General features: G+C 31.0%; 1 protein-coding gene across 1 annotated transcript in view; it reads left to right on the top strand.

The window, feature by feature from the left end:
- egr (TNF superfamily member 12 eiger) overlaps positions 1-13748 on the top strand; it is a 130557-nt gene that overhangs the window by 98633 nt on the left and 18176 nt on the right. The window contains exon 2 of the mRNA XM_088224630.1: positions 1907-2231. Coding sequence (XP_088080756.1) covers positions 1907-2231 — 325 coding nt within the window. The remainder of the gene's footprint in view (positions 1-1906; positions 2232-13748) is intronic.

The following is a 13748-nucleotide window of genomic DNA, read 5'->3' as shown; positions in this document are numbered from 1 at the left end:
TTTTTTTTCGTTGATTCACCCGGAATCCTCCATGTGCAGTCAAGTATATTAGCAATTACACCACTGCATGTATGCACAAGCAGCCAATGAGATTTTTTTGTGTTTAAATTTATTGCATATACCAACATCCCTAAATGTTTACGTATTAACCAGGTAATTCATATAAAACTAGAGCATTTAAACATTGATATGGAGAGTACCCTCTGGTTAGGTCAGTATGGATCTTACATGGCTCAGCCTATTCGAAGATGGATATTGTGTTTGAAATTAAAATAATTTTTATACTAATATTGAAAGACGGTTATTAAAAAAAACTTCATTGTAAAGAAAAAATCGCTACGTTAAGAAAAAATAATTACGTCACGTCATCAAAACTAAATTGATATTTGATATGTATTTAATGTGTCTTGGAATAAAGGATTTTTAATAAACATATCTCGAATTTTATTTCTTTCATCTTTAATCTCAATTTCCTACTAATTTTATTACGTAAAACACGGTTCGTTTACTTCGAGCTTTAAACATCCCTAACATAATAATTTCTCAAGGCTTCAATCACTTAGTAAGAGATTAGGTTTATGATTTTGAGGCCATTAGCACTAAGCTTTCTCGGAAAAAACTTTTATCCCTTATCCTCTTATTTGGATCAACGATCAGCACTTAATTAATATCCCTTTGGTAGAAAGTAACGCAGCTGTCACCGCATTATCGTCACATAAATCTTTTGTTAAAGGTCGTTAGACAAAATTGAAAATCCTGTAGATTTTAAAACTCAACAAACATGTGTATACGTGTTAAACACTCAAATCATCTATTAAAAGGTGAAAAAAGTCAACTTTTTCTCAACCGATTGATTAATTTGCTTTTCATGCAACATTAAATATTAGATAAGAAAACAAATGGTATTTTTTACATATTTTTCCTCATCGTTTACTTTTTATTCAATTATGACAATACTCCTCTATATGGGTATTTCATCGACCAATTTGTTCGATAGGGTATGTTTAATAATTCAGGATCGAAGCCAAGTTTGTCTTTGAAAAAAGAGGTTTATTTTAATTTGTTGTAGAAATAATACAAGTGATACCTAAACCCTCATATTTAGAATAACCAGTGACCGGTTTCATCATTTATGCGACATCTTCGAGTCTGCTATTATCTTTATACTAAAATTAAATGTATGCAAAACAGTTACTATGTATGTGTATTAGTGGTTTTCCGTCTTTGTTTATTACTGTTTTTATGGACCTTAAAAATCTATTGTGCTTTTTTTTAACATATTTTTGTAATTACCTAATTATATAATGTATGTACATTATAATAGGCAGTAGTGCTGTATTGTACACTTTCATAAATAAATAACGATGTGTAATCCAAAATTATATATTTGTAATTGATTTTATTTGTTTTTGCCTCGGGACCTTTTGACAGACAAAAATGATTCAATTAAATAACTACTGTTTTTGTATTATATGAACACATTTAATTTTATCTCGAAGATGTCGCGAAAGTGGTGGAACCGGTTACCGGTTGTTCCAAATTTGTGGATCTAAACATCACTTGTCTTTTATTTATTTAACAAATTACAATGAACTTCCACTAAGATGTTTTACTAACAAACTTGAAATGGATTTTAAAAAAATATCATATTTGAGAAAACCCGCAATAAAAAACAAAATACTGTATTTTTAACTAAACGTAGTCTTTATTAGAACAATGAATTTTCGTTTAATTTCAAAGAAATTACTATTTTTTAAATAAATATTTGCGTTCTTATGAATTTTAGAAATATTTAATTTTAAGAGCCATTTTCAACAAGGTGTGAACAATTCTCTATTAAAAAAGGGAGAAAAAAAAGTTATGTTAAGTCAAACTGTGTTCATTGCAATATTTTCTCTTTTTGCAGGTGAACGCAGAGTCAGATAAGCGGTTATCTAACAAGATTGACCTTTACGACGGTCCTCTGACCGACGATGAAGACTTCGAAGATGATCTGGTCGAAGGTTCTGGGGAGTACTCCATGGGAGATGACTATGATAATTCTTTTAAGTTTGGGAGCAAAGGGCTAACCAAGGAAAGAGAAGATATTGACCGTGAAGACTTCCTAGGAGAAGTGATGGAAGCTACTCTTCAGGATAAAAGTCTATCCAGTTCGGATTCAGATAGCCATCCACCCATTGTCAAGAAAATTAGAATTTTACACGAAGACGAGCAAATGGGAGAAAAAAATTGTGAGTATTGTGTTTTTTTATAACCACACTATATTTTCTTACTTAAGCATACATACAGCCTTAAAAAAAGATGCGAGTAAGAGTGGCTTGATAAATAGGTGAATTTTCTATCACTCTCTCGCAGATGCCTCCCCGGATACTGTGCGAAAAAGACAACTACACGAAAACTAATTACGCTTGACTAAAATCAATGTCTCGTTTTCCCGCTTTCCGCATCCCAAAACAAAACTGTTTTCTTTTTTTTTTAGAATGAGTATCAGAATGATTTTTTTTTTCAAAACGGTCGGTTATAAAATATAAAATAAGTGGTAAAAAAAGCTAATTTTAAATAATTTCTTCTGTTAATAAATTGAAAATGCTAGGTACTACAGAGTTAAGAGTTTTACTACCATTTATTAAATATTTTTGAATTTTAAATGCCAGTCAGAAGATAAATTATTAATTTGTAAAAATCAATTATGATTATTCCTGTCAACCTTTTTGGGAATCTTATCCGGAACCTAATACATACATGTTAGCAAATCGCGGTAACTACTTTTCATTACGGGGCGTATTAATTTATTTTTGAACTTTTGACGTCTCTGTTTTAATCTATTTAGGTGCCGAAAACAGGCTTTTAAATCTTAACAATGGCTTTTGTGTAAAGGGTCAAATATTGATTTTTATTTATCACTGAACACTGAAATTCAAAATTATTCCATTCCAACGACATTTACACATCAGATTCTAGACTCTTAGTCAAATGGTCACCGCGTTTGTCTACCATAGAGGTCTCAATTAGAGGTCTCAGGCTCTTTTTACAATAGTGTATTTCATGTCAGGTACCAGTCCAAGGACCTGGAACCGTAAGACTGATCATCCTCTTGTAACAAAAATGATCAAGATACGCTGCATTATTATTATATGTACAATATTTTTTAAGAACAGACGCCTGATATTTCTACTAAGTGAGGTGCTGATCCGTATGTTTAGATGTAAATTAAAGATTAAGATTTAATACTTAGTACCACTGTTAAAATTATAAAATAGGAAAATATTTATTTCGAAATTTTACCTTGATAAGGAAACTTGAATAGCTTCGTGTGTTTTAAACCAATTTGCGCCAAACAAATTACCGCAGCTTTGCACAGAGTTTTATTATTATATTTTTTATCGTGAATGAATACATACATAAATATTAAATAAAATATATTTCAGTTTCAAGTGGAAAAACTTACTAAAACTATTTCACATAGTCGTAAATCGTCTTCAATCGGCATAAATTCCTATCCGAATTCAAATAATTCAAAGCTGGGATATTTTTCTCAGGTAATCGTACTTTTTCCTTTCATAATAATTCTTCAAAGACATCGGCGTGGCGTTGGCGTCTTTTTTTTTCCTCGAAAATCGATTTTTCATATTTACATACGGAGATATTTTACGCGTCAATTTTTTCCATATCCTTTAACATTTTACCACATAGCTGTATTACAATATTTGAGTTTGTCCAAATTTTTGTAGACAATAAAGGTTTTAGCTCGTTAACTTCACTAAAATCAACAACTGAAATAATTGAAGAAATATGGATGTTCAAACATAGGCAAAATGGTGAATGTTACACAGTGTGTGAAGTGGCCACTTAAACCAGCCAATGACAGGTCAAAAGCCCTGTAAATGCCTAGACTTCCATAATCCTTTCTATCCCTGTTGTAATTCGTTAACATAGCTGTATGTTTTTCATGTATTATAAAAAAAATGTTTTTTATTTATATTATTAGAACTGCTCCATTTTGTCAAAAAACAAATTTACAGTAAAACTCTTATTATTCTAATCAATCAACGAATATCGCTACCAGACCCCAATTGGATAATAAAAAAATCGGATAATTAATTTTTTTCCGAAAAAGGGGTCTATTTGAATAAATAAATGAAAATGAATGATTGAAAATGAAAAATGAGCTTTTACTTATTTAAATGAAAAGGCAACACTTTACCATGCTAAGCGTAGTTACAAGTGATGTTTATTAGTACAGTATATACGTACCGTACTGTGAATGAAAGGCATTGCTTGCTGAACATCCCGGTAAAAGTAAGCTGTTTGGCTATCATCATCCGTTTTCGGGCAGCCAAGTCGTTATTTTGCGAATCGCAGTATGTGTCAGTCTTTATTTACTTTTTCTGAAATCCTGAAAGCGATTCGGAAAATTAGCAAATCAGATAGAGTTCGAATAATTGGAAAATTAAACCTAATCAACGTTTTCAAAATATTTTTAGTTTTAAAAATTCTTTGATTTAAATATTTTTTTAAATATGCTAATATGTCTTCTTGCCCATACTGAACATCGTGGTTCCAGATGTGACAGGGTTTAAAGAACACCCTGTATATATGTGTGCACCTATCGTCCTATCGTACATAGTTTTACTACACAATACCCTAAGAGATTGAATTTCCATGGCATTCAATCTCCTTTTCCTTGTTTTTCCAATTTCATACTTTTTTAAAATTGTTATTTTAATAAACAATTTTTAAACACAATTTTGGATAACACTGCCTCATTTCATATGTTGCAAATATCTAAATCATCACTCAATCTTAAATTAGTCAATATAAAACAGTTTTTTTTCCTGTTAACTTCCTTTCTCAATCCTGGCTTTTTCGGATATTTCCAAAACTTACTAGGTTCTCTATTTTTTAGATACTGGGATTAAATAACGTGGTTTTGTATTCCATAGATAACAATAAACATGTCTGCCTTAAAACAGGTTGTACCTAGTTAGGCAGACTAGACATGATCCAGAGAAATCTATTACCTGAGTGTATATGTAGTAGATAAAGTAATTCTTATTTTGTTCATTAACTATGATTATTATTACTAATGTAAGAGACGGACTATTTCTTAAAACCATTACTTACCGAAAATTAAATTATTGATTAATTAATATATAGAATTCCCATTAAAATACGGTTTAATTTGGAAGCATGACAAATATAATATAAAGGAAAACTCTCTTATGTCCTTGTTTACTTCCTCTCTTACTAGAATTGAGTGGCTGAAAGGGGAGATTATTAATCTCCCCTTTCAGTGTTCGTCAACATCGAACTATTTTTGCCACCAACTACATTAAAGAAGTAATGTTTTGTTAGTAGAAACACCTACCAAGGGTAGACATTTAATCATTTTCTAATAGTTATTTTTTTAAAACTCCCTACGTTTTGTTATGGAGAAAAAGTTCAACACACCCAAAAGTTTTTTTAAAAATTCGATCGACCTAAATTCAAATGAATCAATAAAATGCAATGAACCATGAACCTACAAACTGAAATTTAGTTTAAATTTAAAGAAAACTGTATTTATTTCTTTTTAAAACCAAGTATCTTCGTTAAAATATAACAAAATAAAAAATGTGATGTGTCTTTAGTTGTTTCCGGAAAATTTCATCTTATAATTTTCAAAACATTACCAAACTCTCAAATCTTCCGAAACATCACCACACTCATAGTTTCCGGAACATCACTTTACTCTCTTAGTCTCCGAAACATGTTCTCACTCTCATAGTTTTCGAAATACCACCTCACTCTTACAGTTTCCAAAACATCACTTCATTCCAGTGGCTAACGGTGACTTTTTTATAGGTAAGCTATTTTTTTTCTTAATTTGCACCTGCATAATAAGTAATAAAGTATATACAGGACTTCTTTTTTTGTAGTTTTGTTTGAATATAATATCATCTTTCCGCTTCAGCTGTTGACAACAGAATACGGAATATCTACTTGTTTTAATTCAAATAAATATTATAAATAATTCACCAATTACACTAAAATATCAACTAATAGCTTCGCAATTGATGTAGGTATATTCTTCATTATTTTAATATAATTCGTGTATGCAAAAGTTTAGAAAAAATATCAATGTTGTCTTTTCTAGTAAAATATTATAATATACTTGCACCTACAATATATTTATATAGATACTACTTATTTTCTAAAATCGAACGGTTTGAGTAGCTAGGAAAAAAATGCCTTAAGGCAATATGCCCGCCCTTACATGTTTACAAAGTGTTCAAGTAAATAAATAAATAAGTGACATATCTTTCTCGGATTTTCTTGTTTAAAACATACATAATCATTCGCATACTAAAAGTTTTTAGCATTTTTTCACTGTTTATTCGTTCACCATGTCCAAAAAATTGCCTTCTTGACCCCTTTCTTAATTTTGTCGATGATGCTTGTTGCCTTGCATTCTGCACGAATCTCTATAATTTAGAATTTTTTACGTATGAATTAATTTCACTGCTAGACGTTTAAATGGAAATACTATAATTTATTGTTAAAATATATGGAAATAATCGAATCTGAAATGTGGGTTAATCAATACTGGTTAAAATCATTAATTTGTTTTCAACAGAAATTATTTCAACATCTACACTATATCATTAAGAAAAGAGGGGATAAAAGTGAAAAGGAAAGAAGGAGGGGAAAGGAAAAATTAAAATATTCAGATAGTGACATTTCAATCGATTTGATTGATTTAAATGTGAATAAAGAGTATCTGGCATTAGTGGGTAGATTATTTCGCAATCGAACTGCGAAAATGTAAAAGAAAAGGCAAAATAATAGAGTTAAGTCATGATAAAATACATGATACACTTGTCGTCTACCTCAATTACTATATTATAACAGAGATAAATAACATTTTGGAGAAGATAATGTGAAATTTGTACATTTACAATGTCCTGAAAATTAGTTTTCTAAATATTTTTTGCTTCGTGTTGAATTAATATCAGCTGTATTTTTTGTTTATTTTATTAATAAAAAGCATTTATCTGTAACTACAATAAATACCTCTATATTCATACATCTTCTCACGCATGCAAGGCAACTGTTCTGATTTTTGGCATGTCCGTCTTCAAGTATTTGTTGAATTTTCTCGGTCTTCTTAGTTTTCAGCATCCATAAACATTCGCATCGTAAATCCTCTCAGTCGTTCTTTCATCATCCATTTGCTCTACGTGTCCATGCCAACGCAGGAATCATTGATAAATTTTGTCGATAATGCTCATAACTTACCCTCTCCAACATGACTGGCGGACTTCATATTATCGAGGCACTCTCAAACATGGTCCGAACCAACGCGTTCTACAAGATTCTGAGTGTACGGGGATCATCAAAAAACCCTGCCAGTTCGGAGAAAAACAAACAACATCTTCAGTGCAGGATCACTTGTTCTCTCGTCGTGACGTGAGCATGAAAAGTTAATCTGCTTTCATAGATGACCCTAAGGTCCTTAATTATCGAAACATGCATCAGTTGGCGGTCATCCATTGTGTATCTGTGATATACAGTACGCAATGCTCTATTGAAAGATAAAATTACGCATTTTTAAATATTGAAATACATTTTGTTGATAGTACTCCGGTATAGGATATTGTTTATATCGGACTGTAGGCGCAAGCAGTCGACTGGGTTTTCTATCTCAAGGAATAATTTCAAGTGATCAGCAAATAAAAGAAATCGCTGACCTTGATGACCTTTGCAATATTATTTACGAAGATGGTAAAGAGGAGTGGACCAAAATATGACCCTTGTGGTTCTCCAGAATAAACTAAGAATGGTTCTGATTAAAATATCCCGTATGAAGTAAGCTGTTTTCTATTCTCTAGGTAGCTAATAAAAAACATCACTGGCTGAAGAGAGAATCCAAATTTCGTTAATTTAACTAGTACTTTATCATGATCAACAGTAGCATTCCATGCCTAGTAAACATACTTCTTAGGTACACAAATTGCTCTGTTTTAATATGACCCTATTCACATTCCACATTTAGTCATACTTTCATTTCTTTCAAAAAGCTTCACATTCGATATAATATTCCCAATAATTGTCCTAGGTCCCGTAGGTAGGTTTACCTAATGATTTATTGTACTTTTTGTTTTTCACGTGAAGCTTTAAAAAAATAAGCTTTAACAAAAACTTCTATTGAAAAAGGGATAAATGCTTCGTGATCTTTAATATAAAAAGATTTCCGATGTACAAGTATTATTGGTTTGGTTACAGAATATCATGTTCCTTTAGTTTTGTTTGTTGTATAAGATGTCAGGAGCAATCACTTTCTCCTTTTTATGAAATGTACATTTTTTAAGTAGGTCTCATAAAAAAGTAAGGGATGATAATATTATTAGAAAATGCGGCTAATAACATTCCTTCGTTCTTTATTCTGAGTAACACCCACACAATATTTAACCCATTGTTGTTTCCCAAAACGTAGGTTATTAAAAAATATTTTTACATAAAAAACTTTTAAAACTTTGTTATATTATATTTTACACTAATTTGTTAGTAAATTTGCATAAATTACATCAATTGGTTTAGAAAACAATGATAAATCTCTTATTTTTATCCATATGTGATCTGGGTTCCGTGGTACTGCCGTGAACTCCAGATCAGAGTTTTAAAACTACCATTTGGTAGGTAATAAAAACTGACAAATTTATCTTTAGGTCCAAAACACAAACTAGACGTTTTCCAAATTTACCTGGGCAAAAATTTTTACAAAGTGGAATAGTTCTTACATTTATAATGTGATTCGTGGCAACAATATATGTTTAAGTACTATTTGGTAGCCATAATATTAGAAGTGCTATCTCGAGTACTAGAAATATGTAAAAAATATTGAACCTGTTAAATTACTAGAAATATGATAAAAAGATTAAACCTGTTAAATGAGATATATTTACTTGACCCTATGATGGTTTTAGTAATTTAAAAATAAAAATTTCAATTGTTCTAATAATTAAAAAATTAAAAGCTTTACAAAAATAATAAAACATGTTATATGCTAAAATACTTTAAAAAAAAAAACTTAAGTTTTACAAACGAAGCATAAAAATATATACATTGAGGTTTTTAATTTAAGCACCTAAAGTGGCAATAACAGATTATTGAGGTTGGGAAGAAGTTTCATCGCCATTCACTGAAAACACTGTAGAATTTTCTTCCAACCACAACCAAAAAAAATCTGTCCCAATCTATTATATTGTCTTTTCTGTGCTATGCTAATATTTGCTATCTTGACGCTAATACGGTACTCATTGATCGTTTAGAGCGTTTGCAGAATCAATGCATCCGCTTTATTTTAAATCTCAAAAAGTATGACCATGCATCACGCTTTCGCTTCGAACTCAACTCATGTGGCTTCATTTTTATCAGCTCATAAGTTTTCAATCTCCCTCACTTCTTTATAATATTCTTCACAATCCTTGTGCTCAAAATATCTTACTGAGAATTTCATTTATCTTTTTGATCATTGTCTTTCGCTTCGCTCTTCTCAGGAAGAACACTTTCCATTCCTCGACATAGCACATCATTTTTCAGCTATTCTTTTTCCGTCCAAGCCGCTAGACTTTGGAATGAGCTACCTCTTCATATAACAAATGCACCTTCTCTAGCCACCTTCAAGAAATGCCTGAAACATTATTATACCTGTATATGCCCAGAATCCTGAACTTCCTGAGTTTTAACTGCTTTTTTTTTATACCTTTTTCCTTCCTTGGTTCCTCTTTTTCTCTCCTTCCAAAATCATTATCTAATCCCACATTCCTCATCATTTAATATGTATAACGTAATGTACTTTTTTTCATTTATTATTAATGTGTGCAAGCCTCTCAATTAAAAAACAGTTGTTATTTTTTATTAATTAGGTTCTTTTTAAATTTTATATTAACATATGTATGTATCTTTTGATACATACATATGGTTTTTTATTACAAAATTTTGATCAATCTCTTATTTGACAAGTCTGTTTTTTGGTTGGCTGGAAGGTATTGCTTTTAGTGATAAATCCGTCAAAGTACTTATTCCTTGTACTCAAAGTTTTTAAATAAATAAAGAGTTCCTTAAAGTAAGGCATTGTGTGTATACATTTTTTACTAATAGTAATAACAATCTTGGTGCCAATTACATTATATGGATGTTAATTTCTTAAATCAATTAAAATCGTGACCATATCATAAAACAATTCAAAAGCTGTAGCATTCCCAATCTTTCGACAACACTTTAAATACCATAAGCCTTTATTGTAGGTACATATTGATCCGCCTTGCCTAGATTCTTCATTTACGGAATTTGAAACAATATCTGCATGGTATGACGAGGGGTTAAAGCAAAAAATATAATCTTTACTTGACAAAAGGGTTTTTTTCTTCTATATTTGTGCAAAAAATCCTATTTGGACGAAATACTTCCAAATAAAATAACCGAAGAAATTATTTTCAAATACGAATTCAATAAAAAAAAGATCTAGTATCAGATAATGTCTTTTCACGTCAATTCTTGTCAATTGTTTTACGAGGCAGACAGAAGATTGTTAAGGGCCAAATAAAATAATACAAACAAAACTTAATTGACTTTTATTCCCCTATTCAGAGATAAAACTCAATGTGAGGAAATCACATTCTAATCATGAGATTATTAATGCATGTGAATGCAATAAATAACTTGAAGCCGAGGACAATAGAATGTACTTTCTTCATCTTGAGCTTTGTCTCTAAATAAGTCAAAAGTTATTATTAAATAATCGAGATTAATATTATTATATATCAACAGAGTGGAGAATATTTTAAAGAGAGGAGTATGAAATCTAGGCATTTGCAGGACTTATGACCTGGTTTAAGTGACCACTTTACACACTGTGTAACATTCACCATTATGTCTGTCTTTGAACATCCATATTTCTTTAATTCTTCTATCTATTGATTTTTCCAAAGTTTAAAAGCTAAAAACCTTTATTGATGCAGATGAGATTCGTGTGACTCAATTATTTTACATGCATACTAAGCAGCGTCTAAAATTATAGGATTAGTTTGATCAACAATATTTTGAGGTCGTCCCGTTTCGGAAAAAAGTATTTTTAGTAGTATAATGGTTGGCGCATTCGCTTACCACGCGTAAGGCTCTAGGTTCAATTCCTGAGAAGGACGACGTGAAGTGTTTATTTAAAATATGGTTTTGCACCGCGATGTTCCTGGACTGGCACCTGAAGCCTAAAACTTATTATCTTAACTTCATGTAACAGATGATCGAGATATGCTGCATTTTTTTACCAATGCAATTCCCTATGCACCATCGGGCGTGGATTAGGGTTTTATGATGAAGAAGTAAATTTTGACTTAATTGTTTATTTGGAGCGTTTATTTTTCTTTTTAAAATCATCTGATAGAACATATAATGCTTCTTAAAACTTGGTATTTTTCTTTGTATTCCTACCCATTTTTTAAACACAATTTGAAGGAATCGTATTAAAATATTTATACAGGAACCGCCTCAGGCAAAAATGTTCAATACAATATTCCATTCTCCCAGATATATTTATTTTCGTAAACGGGTCTGATAAAAATACCTTTTCTGGTCTCGTCAGGAGTTTGATTATGAAAAATACATACACGCTGGAAAATGTAGATTCTAGTTGGGTTATTAATCCTCCCTCGTATTTATTACGAATAAATACAGATTTTTGAAAACAGTTTTTATTAATTATATTGACTGTTATAATTCTGACGGGTTCCAAAAAACATGAGAAATAATTAGGTTCAGAGATATTGGCGGTATACTGAATATTTCATCGAGCAAAAAGTGATTATAAAATTCATTGAGGGTTTTTTTTTTTTTTTTTTTATTTTTCAAAAATATTTACAAAATAGTCTTAAATCTGCTGAGTTGCATACATACAACTCGTCAGCAGGTTCTTATAAATTGCATCGATTATTTACACTTAACCTACATAAATGTTGAATCTACTACTACTACCATCACGCCATTTCCCCAGAGTGGTAGGCAGACAGAATGGCCCGCCACACACGTCTATCCTGGCATATATTCCTAGCTACTTCCACATTCATACATCTCGTTATACATGCCCTTCGGTTCTGTCGGCTTTTGACATGACCCGACATAAGATTTTGGTTGATCTGATCATGCCACGTCTTCCTTAGTCGTTCTCGTCTCACTTTACCGTTTATTTTTGCCATATATACTTGTTTTACCCTTCTTTTGTCGTTCATTCGTTTTACGTGACCAAACCATCTCAGAGACCCTTTCTTAATCTTTTATACTTGTCTCAGATTTACACTCTCGCCCGATTTCATCATTCGTAACCCTGTCATTTAATTGATTGATTACCCAAACATTCGTCTAAGAGATCGCATTTTAACCGCGTTCACTCGGTTTGCATCCTTCTTCTGCCAGTTCCATGTTTCACAGCTTCGATCGACATATTTTTATAAGCAATTACTGTGCTTAGTGCTCCGTTCCTTTTGTTGCCCGCATTCACTCTCCTTTCAACATATTTTTCTATTCTTTCATATCTTGGAAACATGCTTCCTAGATACACAAATTCTTCTACTTGTTCAAGACATTCGTTGTTTACATTAATTATGCAGTCAGTAACCTCACTTCCTCTTTCAAATACCATCATCGGGTTGAATCAATATTTTTAAATGAATAACCTGCTAAACCTCTATTTTAGAAGTTTGTTAGCAGGTGGGAACGAGAGAAAATGGATGAAAGTTATAAAATACACCACAACACCTAGACCAATTGAGAACAAATCTTACTTGGATTTTTTTCATGCAGCTGGCGGGAATTGTACCCGTGACGCCAGTTTTACAGTTAGTTATCTCTAACTAATTGCACCACGGCGCATGTGTAGTTAGACGCGCTATCTAGCTTACATAATATTTTTAATTTTGTTTTTAATATTTCTCATCATAAACCACATCTCACCTGTCTTTTCTGTTCGAGATTTTGAACAATTTTATCGATAGTCTCTATCTCTTAGAGCACATTTCCACATATGGGAAAATACCACATACTACGAATACCGATAAAAATATATGAAATGGATTTAGAAAAAAAATAGTACTTCCAAAATCAATATGGATATTGTGAAGAAATGTTTTCATACATAACTTATAAAAAATTATTATTAAAAAATATTAACCTACAAAACCGCGAATTTTTGTTTGGCCTTGATAATTTTGGCGTAAAGATTTGTGACGATGTTCTATTTTAATTTAAACGTTCGCAAACAAAGTTCAAAATTTACACGAATCGTAAAGTATAAGGAGCGGGCCAATGCAGCGGACCGTTTTCGTGGGAATTCAAAATTACAAAATAAAAAATATATATATGCCATTAATAAATAGTGAAAAAATATTTTTTTTACTTGACAGTATTTCATGGACGTTTATTAATTTTTTAATATTTTTTTTTTAATTGATATTTTCCTGTTATCCCATTGAATCAACACGATAAGTTTAATTTTTTATAATCCTTGTCCAAAAAAATATGTTTGAAACTCATTTATCCTTCGTGACTACTGCAAATTTAATTTACTCTGTTCCGATTTAGATATTTTCAGTACGAAATTTTGTGACTTAAAAAAAATTTCATACTTCTTAAATGAAATGTGTAGAATTAATTTGTGTTCTTTGTAATATGTTTATGTTATTTATCATAAGTGAATTCCAAATTGGCAAATTATA

Source organism: Micrasema longulum, unplaced genomic scaffold, assembly GCF_059751315.1.
Source record: "Micrasema longulum isolate JH-2025_06_02 unplaced genomic scaffold, ASM5975131v1 h1tg000031l, whole genome shotgun sequence".
In the NCBI taxonomy this organism is placed as follows: domain Eukaryota; kingdom Metazoa; phylum Arthropoda; class Insecta; order Trichoptera; family Brachycentridae; genus Micrasema; species Micrasema longulum.
This window is presented reverse-complemented; position numbering and strand designations above follow the sequence as displayed.